An 11574-nucleotide genomic window follows, 5' to 3' on the forward strand; every position below is an offset into this window, starting at 1 on the left:
TTCTTTATTATTGATTTAGTAAGAAATAAATAAGAAAACAAATGTATTAAAATAAATCCAAGATTTTGATTTTAAAATAAATAACAATTACATTGATTTCTTTTATTCGTTTATTCATTTGACTACAATTTTTATTTTTTTTCTACTCACCCTTATGACGAAATTTTCCATTTGAGCTGTAAAAAATCCTAATTCTAGGATTTATTAAAACACATAATGTTCTTGAGAATATTTTTCAAACTTATTTTATTACACAAAAATACAATTTTTATTTTATTGGAGTATCTTAAGCTTAAATTATTTTTTTTAAATACATTTCTTACTGTTTCTCTTTATACATTTTATAATTTCTCTATTTTATTTCTGAGTGACTAAACACAGGATTAGAACAAAAAAAGGACAATTATTACGAAAAGGATTGGCAAATTGACTAAAAAATGTGAGAGGTTCTCAAATTGTACGTTTTTCCTTCTTCTTAAAACATTCTAATTTACAAAGTTAGCATTTTTTTCCAATTGTTCATTTAATTGCATTTTTTATTCTTTTCTTTTACTTCCTTACAAACTAATACGCAGAAAAGTCATCACAGGAGGAAAGAAAAGGTCCGATAAAGCTTTAATTTTCTTTTTTTCATTTAACTAACAAATAGCGATTTTGAGGCGACTAAGGTGGGGAACCAAATTGCCAATTTCTTTTTTTTTTCAATGGAGGACGATTATCTTTCCCACTATACTTAATTTAAATTAACCTTGCACCGAGACACCACCCCGTAAGCGAACGTTAGCCAATGAAAACGCTTTGACCGAATTCATTAGCCAATCAGAAACATTTTCTTTGAAATATTAATTCTTCTTCTTATTCATTTACATTTCATTTACAGTGTGGTTTCGGTGCAAGATGAGATTGAATGTAGTCTCTACAAAATGGGCGGGAGGGTAGGGACAAAAAGGCACAAAATCGATAAGACCTAATCAATTGTTTTTTCTTCTAAATCCTCAATCATTGTTAGTTTGAATTCTTAAAACTATATGTACATTTTTTCATGATTCCTTTTAGGGAGATTGCATACTCTGTTATTGCCTAATTTTAATTTTACGTAAATTACAGTTTTATCTATTTTGGTTTTTTTGGGAGCTCTTGAGAATGTCCTCAGAAATTGCGATGATTGGCAGGAAAATCTATGTACTATACCTACCCTTAAATTCATTCTAAATCTTAAATAATTTGTTTTTCTTTTTGTGTTCAATGTTGCATTTTTGGCAGATTTCTGTATTTTATAATTTTTTTTTCTATGTTAGCTTTTCGTAATTGGCGGTGGCCCCAAAAATCAGTTCATTTTATTTAATTTTTATTCATCAATGCAAAACAATTTCTTCGCAAAGGATTTCTTTTCATTTTTATTAAAAACTTCAACTAACAGAGTATACAAAATAAGATTCATTTTCGTGACTAGAATTCTCTAAAAAGAGATAATTTTCTTTTAATTTTTTTCACATTGAGAAAAGGAGAAGTTAATTCATTTTATATCTTAAGAATTTGTTTTTTTTTAAGATTTAAAACATCAAGATTATTGCTCTTAATAATTTCACAGAAAAACCTCATTCTTGAGCTTTAATTCCAGAGAAATGCACTATTCATGATAATATTTGTTTAAACAACATTTCTTTAATACAATAAAATAAATAAAAAAAACATAAATTCTTTTTCTTAATGCAAATTCGTGTTTTTATTTTCAGTTTATCTTAGGAGTTAAGCAGAACATTTTTGTAGAAGAAGCCGTATCTTTATTAAAATGAAAGCGAGTAAATTGGTGATATATTCAGCGTAAGGACGAATGGAAGGACTAAAATCAGCGAAGGATATTGCATTGTCTTAATTCATTATGATAACTTTTAGTCTTTGTGAGACATCAGGAACAGGAGAGAAACATTTAAAAGAATTTTCCCCAAATGATATACAATAGTGTCTTAAAATAAGACAAGTTAATAACATACAGTCCACAGCTAATAGGGGCTTAGCTTATATATTTTTAAGTAAAAAAAAATACCCCTCTAAACGGCTACTCAAGAAAACTCAAGAGAAGCCAGAGGAATCTTCCAAAACATGGAAGAGGAAATCATACTAGAAATGTCAACTTTGACATCTTGATACTGATAGACAAAAGATGCTACCAAGGCTCTAAGAGAGCACGCTTGGAAAGCAGACCGAACACAACTATACAGTAAAGGATCTTCCTTCACTAGTAAGTTTTGGTCAAAATTTTTCACGTTAAAGACTTTAACGTTTTTTGACAAATTACTTTCAAAGGATTTTTACCTAATACTGAAATAGGAGTTCGCCGAAGATAACTTTTCTATCACCGGCGGCGACTAAACGATTAACTTACAGTCCACAGCTAATGGTGTAACCTTTCTTTAGCCTTCAGTTTAAAGACGTACGAACTCTATCTATTTAGATAACCTTTAAATCGGCATCAGAACGACTTTAATATACAGTCCACAGCTAATGGGGTTTTTTATCTTGATTTATAATAACAGCCCTATCAACATAGGGCTTAAGGAAACAGGGACCACATCACCCGATAATGTAAACAAACAATTGTTATACCGGCTGTGGCTAAGAGCTATCCGAAACAAAATTGTAGACGAAGCTAACCCTCAAATGGGATTCTATAAAAAAAAAAAATTTGATCAGTCACTACAGTGACAAGCGCAATGAGACCTCCCTGATTAAAGATCTTCACGCACTTCGTTAAACAAATACGATTGAGAGTTTTTACAGTCGCGTTATGGAAATTTTTTCCCTCCTTCAAAACCAGATAAATATACACGAATCCAACTCGCATATTCGCAACGCAAAATCTTCCTTATATAAGGAAATGTGTTTGAATGTGTTCCATACCGAGCTTAAGGAACCTACTACGATACGATGACGGACATCGATGTCCGCATCAGAAGGTCACTACCATATTGTGCCTTCCAACATTACTGCGTGGAACTACTTAATGGCGTAGTCATAGAGCGCGTTATGAATCAAAATGCGGATGGCAGATTCCGGAGCGACGAGCGGCCCTTCGAGTTTCTCGATGTCGCAAACAAGACGATCCCCACTCCAGTAGTCGACTATCTGTCCGCGATAACCAGGACTACGATGGCAAATGGTAAGACCATCAATTTTAACCTACCCGCTGGCGGAACACCGCAGCGCAGTGCCGATGATGATGTTCCGTCGGGCACCTTTGGCGTGTGCGATGAGGATACGCACAACGCGTATGAGTGTTATCTGTCACCATACGTTTCGAGACGGCTAGTTGAACAAACTATTGCCGCAAATGAAAGGAACGGGAATTTCAATCCATGGAACCCGCTTCCTAATGTTTTGAGCCCAGGTGAGGCAAAATAAAATATAAATATAAATAATAGATTTGGTGAATAAAGAGGGAAACAACGAGCTATCTTCACAAGCTGTTAAACCTACGCCAGCTAAACCAACAAAGAAAAACAATAAGAAAAGTACATCTAATCGATAGGCAAAATACAAGAAGATGCGTGATGAGTTAAAATCAGTACAATTGGACCTTGACAAAATTCAATAATTTCATCCACTACTAATGGTAACAGGTGGTACAGATAATCCGCCAGCACCGGAGAAATATGTGAATCTAGTTAAACAACAGGCAGAGCTGTTAGATCGCATAGTAAAAACTCACGATAACTTCAGCAAACTCGGCGCCGCACGAAGACGCGAAAAAGGTCGAGATTACTATGACGAAAAACTAGAGACCATAAATGAAGTATACAATTCATTTACAACTGCTCATGAAATACTGAAAGATGAATTGGATCCAAATGATCAATATTTCGTGCTTGCTGTCCCACAACGGATGGATGAGGCATATAACCGAGCTATAAACATAACAACCAAAATCTGTACGCATCTGTAAAGTATTCAAATCTCTTTGAATACTTTACTTCACACAGGACCCAAACTCCCGGGAGCGCTGATATACAAATGATATACAACAGAAAAAAGGTGATATCGCTTCAAATGAAAAGTTTTTTATTACACAAGTGTACACAGTACGGAAGTTAGGTGAGCTGTGCTTTGATCGACTTATTATTATTATAAAAAGAAATTAAGAATAAATAGTAACATACAGTCCACAGCTAATAGGGGCTTAGCTTATATATTTTTAAGTAAAAAAAATACTCCTCTAAACGCTACTCAAGAAAACTCTAGAGAAACCAGAGGAATCTTCCAAAACATGGAAGAGGAAATCATACTAGAAATGTCAACTTTGACATCTTGATACTGATAGACAAAAGATGCTACCAAGGCTCTAACAGAGCACGCTTGGAAAGCAGACCGAACACAACTATACTGTGAAGGATCTTTCTTCACTAGTAAGTTGTAGGTCAAAATTTTTCACGTTAAAGACTTTAACGTTTTTTGACAAATTACTTTCAAAGGATTTTTACCTAACGAAGGTAGGTCTCAATCAGAAGTACACACTACCGAGGCTCAACAGCCATCATCTCCTTCAGGCTCTCAAGAGTTCCACCCTAACGGGAGACCAGTCACACCCACCCTACAGCAGTTCCTTGCAGACAACCCGACTGCAGGGTCGCGTCGCATATCAGAATCAAGCGGCACATCGGATGCGAACCAGGCGCGAAGATTCAGCTTCACGGGTTCGCAGACGCATCCGAAAGAGGCTTTGGAGCTGCAGTGTATACAAGAGTAGAACAAAACGGAGAAACAATCATCACGCTGATTGCCTCCAAAACTCGTGTAGTTCCTCTGAAAAAGACAATAACTCTACCAAGACTAGAGCTATGTGGAGCGGTTTTACAAGCAGAGCTTCTGCAAGCAACAACCAGAGCTTTAAAAATCACTAACATAGAGAAATTCGCCTGGCTAGATTCTAAAATCGCGCTGGCATGGATCGCCAAAGACCCAACAACATGGGAAACCTACGTAGCAAACAGGGTCGAGAAAATACATCGACTGACGGATATAAAACTTTGGTCTTATGTGGAAACCACACAAAACCCCGCAGATCTTGCTTCAAGGGCTTTATACCCCTCCCAATTATGTTATGGTGGCAGGGACCATCCTGGCTCTGTTAGTTTTAAGCATTCATGCAAAATCATCATTGACCTATTTTTTTCCCGCGCAAAAACACCATTCTTAAACTCCCGCGCACATTGTATCTCGTAGGTACATAAAAACACCACTCTCGCATATAATCCCTCGCGCACATAAAGATCGCTCTTACATAAAATTCCCTTGCAATCTCCCTTGCATTCTCGCCTAGGATTTTTCTCTGGGATCAGCAATTTTTTATATACACTTGACTCTATTTGACGCGACAAATTCCTTCTCTCTTCCCCACGGAAGGATTGCCCCATAGTTTAAGCTAAAATGATGATCTTGCATTATGTCCCCACCAAATGCAAAGTGCATTTCCTAGGCTAAGAAATTGTATAAAAGGGAACTCTTAAGGCAAATAAAATCACTTGTTCTCCAGCTTGCGCAACAGTAAGTAGTTTTGAATAAGTCTCTAAGCCACTTCCCAACACCAGAAAAGAGTCTTAGGAAGAAAAAGACTTAGCTCCCAAGTGAACTTCCCAGGAAATAAATATTTTCCAAGTAGTTCTCCCAAGAGAAAAGTCTATTGGTCCCAAGTAAAATCTTCCCAGAAAGATTCTGCTCAAGACCAGGCTAAATCCCAAGGAAAGCTGCCCAAGCACTATAAGGTCCCCAAGTGACTTTTCCCAGGATAAATCTGAACAGGTGTTAATTCCCAAGTAGTGACCACGCAAACATAGAGCAGGTATTCGCGTTCAATTAAAAAGATTATTAAAATCAATAAAACAAGATGGACGTAACGGCCATTATAAAAGAGCAGATTAACCTTGTTAAATCAATTACAAAGCTAGGGGAGAACTTCCAGAAGGAAGGCTCCGGCAGGCGACTCCAAAAAGGGATATCATATTATGACGAAAAGCTTAATCAATTAGAAGATCAATGGCAATTATTCCTTGATAATCATGCATAAATTTTACAAACTGGGAGTTCGGAGAACTTTTACATTAAGGAGGATATCTTTGGCCAAGCCCAAAAAACTTATGATAAGAAGAGATCAATCACCATCAGATACTGTCCTACTTGAATGGAGAAAGTTCAGGGAAGACATCAAACACATCGAAAAGCTAACAATCCCGAGGTGGACTGGATACTCCCCACATTCACTTGTAGAGATCCATGGCTTTTCAGACGCTTCAGAGAAGGCTTACGCTGCATGCGTTTACTTGAAAGTTATCAATGGAGATAATGTTACAATCACGTTAATCAATAGCAAGACGAAGGTCGCTCCAATTAAAGGCAAACTTACCATACCCCGTCTTGAACTTTGCGGTGCTATACTTCTTGCACAGCTCCTCAACACTCTTTTGGCTACTAGCTCTTAGCTAAGGTGGCTACAACGTTGCTAAAAATAGCGACACCCAACTATCTAAACACAAGGAGCAGCCGCCCAATCTTGCCGCCAAGCTGCTCAATTCAAATTACTGGGCTTCTAAAGTAGTTGCTCGGAGAGGAGCCTGGAGTGAAGCATACATTACGTTGTGCTTTACCGGCCTTCTCCCAATTATTAATTAGCTTTGGGGGAAGCCAACGCCACCCCCAAAACAGCATGAATTAAGCAATTTTTGGGTTGAATTTACTACTTTTTGTTTTTTTCTAGGCCTGAACTAAATATTTTCTAAGCTTTTGTTCCTCAATCTGTCTTATTAGGACTAAAAAAAATATTTTTATGCTTCAATTTAATCTCTTTTAGGTTTGAATTTAGCATGGTTAGGGGTGAAATTACTATGTATTTGGTTTGAATTTAGTACTTATAAGGTTTGAAATAAGTTTTTTTTAAGCCTCTACTTCTCAATCTGAGCCCTTTAGAGGCTAAAAATCAATATTTTGATTTCCTTGGCAAATTATCCGAATATTAACGAATAACTCGAATATTTCCAAGGATCCGAATAATTTCGTCCAGATAAACACCCCTTGATTAAATGGCTTTAAAAATGTTCTGTTTAACCCTCCAGATAAATATTTTTTTCCTGGAAACTTCACATTAATAACCCTTTAAGACCCTTTTGGGATAAACCCTTTCTTTTGCAATAAAACTAAATAAAATGTACAACTACCTGACCTACAAATTCTGTGAGTCAGGAATGAAAGCATTGGGTTTTATGTTATGATTGCGAGAAATTGACTTACATGGTACATTCCTGCTAAATTCTAAGTCATCCGACACGGCTGCGGTAGGACACCGGGCTTCACTGCAATGGCTGTTCCATCGAGAGGCCAAGACTCGTATGGCGGTAGAACATTGTCCAGACCGATGGTGTGTGGCAGAGGTTGTGCCACAGTCTGCCGCGTAACACGCTGACTCAGTGTAATGCGTGATTTGGAACGTTTCCGTCGTCCTGTGGGACTAGCAATGGGTGAATGATCCTCCTCATCTTCCTCCAGGCGATACGGACTCTTCTCCGGAGAGCCTGCATGATCAGAGGTGATTCCATTTGTCAGTGGGAAGTTTGTGTCGAACACACCGAGTTCTTCGAGACTTGGTGGTGGTGTTGACGTTGCCTTTGCGCACAAACGTTCGTGCGTGTCACTAATCTGTGGCGATGGAGTGCTGTAGCGACAAAAATCCATTGCAACGGGTAGCAAAATGTGCTCACGTGTTGCCTCTGAAACACCATTCTCCACCTGAGATGATCCACCTTCCTCCTCGGAGCTCTTTTCACGCCCCACCGTACCAAGACGAATTGCTCGATACCGCGTATACGTCCTGGCACGCTTTCGATGATCCTCCGGTTGAGCTTTTTGCGGTAAATCCCGCGATCTGTAGCTCTTCTCCTGCTGCACCTCATGACGCCTCTTCTCCCCTATCCTTATTAGAATTTTCGACTTTTGGGGCATTCTCTCATTCTCTGCTGCATGCATATCCTCCAGATGCTCCCGCAGCTCGTGCTGACTCACAAATGCCGCCTCACAGAAGCCACACGGCGTTGAGCTCAATGCATGCAATTCCAGGTGAGTCTTCAGATCGGATTCATTGAGAAATTTTGCAAAGCACCACACGCACGTATACGTTTTATTGTGACTCTCCTGATGCTTCTCCAGGAAGCGCCTAAAATTAAGCAATTTTTCAATTAAAATTTGAAATTAATCTAAAATTTATTTAGTCAGAATAACTCACCTTTGCGTGAATCTCTCATTGCATTCACGACATGTGAAGAGTGGAAGTTTCTTGTGGACATTCACCTCGTGCTCCATGAAATCCTTGAGATTCTTCGATGAGAAGCCACAGTCACAGATAAAAGCATCCGGAAGGGTCATTCTGCGATTTTTTCGTGCTGGTTTACCTGCAAAAAACATCAAAAAATTACCAAAAGTTCTATTTTTTTAAAGTTTTGTTAGACTTTACATCTCCGTGTGATATCAAAATGTCTCCGGGATGTTGCCGCAGATCTCGATGGGCCATAACTTCGATGTGGAAGTTCCCGAATTTTAATCTCGAGGTCAATTTTTTTCATCCGGCTCGCAATAGAGCGGGTTACCCTACATGATTGCAGGTAATCCCGCTCCTCCTTGAGCGTCCTCACTGTCTTAGCGGATTTGTAGCTGTAATCCGTCCGGATGGAGATATTGGAAGCGGACCAGCCGCTCCGGGATGAAATGCACGTCAGGGCGGTTTTCTGCGATACCGACGTAAATCGCGAAATTGTTGATCGAGCGTCATCATCCTCATGATGGGAATTCCCATCAAAATCTGCATTTGATGCATCTGCTGGTGTGGAGCTATTGCACCACTTTTGCACACTCTGGAGTCTCTCACTCAGCGTGGGGGTCTTTGTGAGTAATCTCAGGGAATCCCGACTCACTTCGTCAAAATCCTCATCCACACTGCGATCCGGACGAAGACGCCTCGAGCGTCTTCCACGATTTGTCGCCCCAGCATTGACGCGCCCAACGCATTCGGCTTCGTGCCAATCGAGTTCGCGTCTGAGATGAAAGACGCGTGAGCACGAGGGGCAGGAAAGGGACTTTTGGTGCGACATTTTGTGCTTGATGGCCATCCTTCTTTCCGAGAATTCTTCCAGGCAGATTTTGCATCTGTTTTTGCATATTCAAAGAGAAAAGGGACATGAATTTCAAAGGAAATGAGAGACTTTCTTTAAGAGGCTTTTTTTTATACAGTGAGGGTAGTAAAAATGAGCCAGAAGGTATTCATGTGACAAAGTTTGTTTAATCAGCAAGTTTATAAGAGATTGGAGTATTTTAAATAAACATTCATTCATTTTTGCTGAGGGAGAAAATATTTGTCCCCAAGAAATTCAGTTAAGAAACTCATGAGAAGCAAAATGGAATGAAGGAACGCGTTTATTGAATAGCAAGCAATTTTTTTTTACCTCACTAAGCTGGAGTTTGAGCATTTTTGGGCTTGATTTTGGCTTCTTTTTCACTTTATTTAACATTTTTAATCTTGATTTGAAAATTAATTTTATTTTAGTAGACATTTTCAATGCACAATAATGAAATAATCAAAAATTATTTTTTCTTCACTTTGGGAGGCCGAGATTTTGCTTCCTACCAGCTCAACGACTCACACACAACTGACTAACCGACGCGATCGAACGAAGAAGGAATGAAAGAAGTTTCGAGAGTTTGGAGAGAAAATTTGGGCTTCTTCGGCTTCTCCCGAAAAATAGACTTCGTCTGGCATGGATGGGGAAGGTTACAGTAAGGGTAAGAAATAATAGAAACAAATATCTGAAAGAATGGAATTTTTAAGGCTGCTTGAACGAGTTTTGAGAAGGAAAATTTTTAAGAAGTTTTTTCGAGCTATTTCTGAGTCAATTTTTAAAGCAAAAAAATAATTTTTTGTAGAAAATATAAGGAAATGTTTGTTTAAATTTTCCTCAAATTTCATTTCTTTTTGATTAAAAAAATAGATACTGTTTGAACATAATTTACTGGCAAATAAAAATTCATTAGAAACCAAAAAGTTGGCAGAAAATCCCTAAATCTTCCTAACATAAATCACTTTTAAGAAATTTCTGAATTTTCATGACCATCATTGTTACTTCTCAAAAAAAATATCTTTTTCAGGGAAAGATTCCTTCACGATTTCAACTCAAAACTAAATAGAATTTAACCCAAAGAATTTAACAGAGAAAATTGACAAGGAGACTCACCTGTAGACGCGTTTCTTGCGCTCCTCTGAAGCTCGGGATCCTGCCCGGCTGCGTGCACGATGGCTATTCATGTGGCGCGTCATATGATTCCTCCTGGCGAAGATTTTGGAGCACATATCACACTGGAAGGAGGTCGTATTGCCGTAGATGGCCCCATCGGATTCGGTGTCACGCACATTCTCCACCTGCATGTAAATGGGGCGCAGAAGACGCGTTGAATTGCGGCTGTTGTTGGACGACGGACTCGCTGCTGGGTCTCTCTTTGGGCTTCTAACCCCCAAGTAGCCATCCGGAGTGAAATCCTCCTCGTACGAGGAGTACAGGAAGTGATCATCAGCCACTTGCACGTGCCCTCGTACCTCGGATATAATGAGACCATTTGGATTGGAATTCCGGATGGCCGTTGGTTCAGGAGTGAATGTGGTGGCACCGAGGAGGAGCTTAGACTTCTCCCCGACATTCCGGTACTGATGGTTCATTTTGTGGTGCATGATATTCCTCTTGGTCATCCTCTGGATCTCCAGCATGCGATACAGAGTGAAGGAGCACGTGAGACAGATGTTCTCCGGAAGGTATTCTTCCCTTTTCAGCTGCGCCCCACGGAAATGCCGGAAATGGGACACAAAGCATGTCAGTGGGTCGCACAAGCCGCAACTTTCACCCACCCCACACACGCACACAACGCCACCGCGCCCAAATACAACTTCCCGCTAAATGGGGCCGGAAGTGGGGGGATGTACCCACTCACCTGGATTCCAATGACTCCCGTGAACAAGTTGATTAAATCCGGAGACTCAAAGATTGGTGTCGATCCGGGACCATCAATCAGCTTGCAGCACATCAAACAGATCTCATCCAAGGGATGCATACGAACTTCCGGTGTCATCTTTCCGTCCGCACACCATTTGCCCCCGAATATTTTACAACTTTCCAGCGCTTTTCTCTGGGTAAAAAACGCGATTTTTCACATTTTCTCCTCGCGAAAAATTTCTTGGAATTGTCAAATTTCTTTTTGTGCTGCGAACCGCAAGAAAAACGGCGGCTGCTTGGCGCAGTATTCTTCACGATGGCTAAAATTTGAACTAAACGAACTTTTTTTTTTGCATTTCGACAAAATTCGTGATTTCCGTGTTTTTTCCCAAATTTGTGGGTATAAAACGCATTTTTTGGGCTCCTGGGGCACTTACGGGTGCTCCGGGAGCCTCGGGGAGCTCCTCCGTGCAGAATTTGGAGCCCGCGGAAATTTTGACGGTTGGGGATTTTACACGCACTTTTTTTTCCCGGAAATGGATTTTCGCGAACTTTTCAA

General features: G+C 39.4%; 1 protein-coding gene across 1 annotated transcript; it reads right to left on the reverse strand.

Moving 5' to 3' along the window:
* Positions 1–217: 217 nt before the first annotated feature.
* On the reverse strand, positions 218–11302 carry LOC129787148 (zinc finger protein 616-like). The gene is made up of 5 exons (XM_055822497.1): positions 11014–11302; positions 10266–10855; positions 8495–9183; positions 8267–8432; positions 218–8197 (listed from the first exon to the last, which is right to left on the reverse strand). Exons 1-5 carry the CDS (start codon positions 11149–11151, stop codon positions 7300–7302), a joined length of 2481 nt encoding a protein of 826 aa, XP_055678472.1. The 5' UTR covers positions 11152–11302; the 3' UTR covers positions 218–7299.
* Between the last annotated feature and the right edge of the window lie 272 nt (positions 11303–11574).

Source organism: Lutzomyia longipalpis, chromosome 1 (assembly GCF_024334085.1).
Source record: "Lutzomyia longipalpis isolate SR_M1_2022 chromosome 1, ASM2433408v1".
In the NCBI taxonomy this organism is placed as follows: Eukaryota; Metazoa; Arthropoda; class Insecta; order Diptera; family Psychodidae; genus Lutzomyia; species Lutzomyia longipalpis.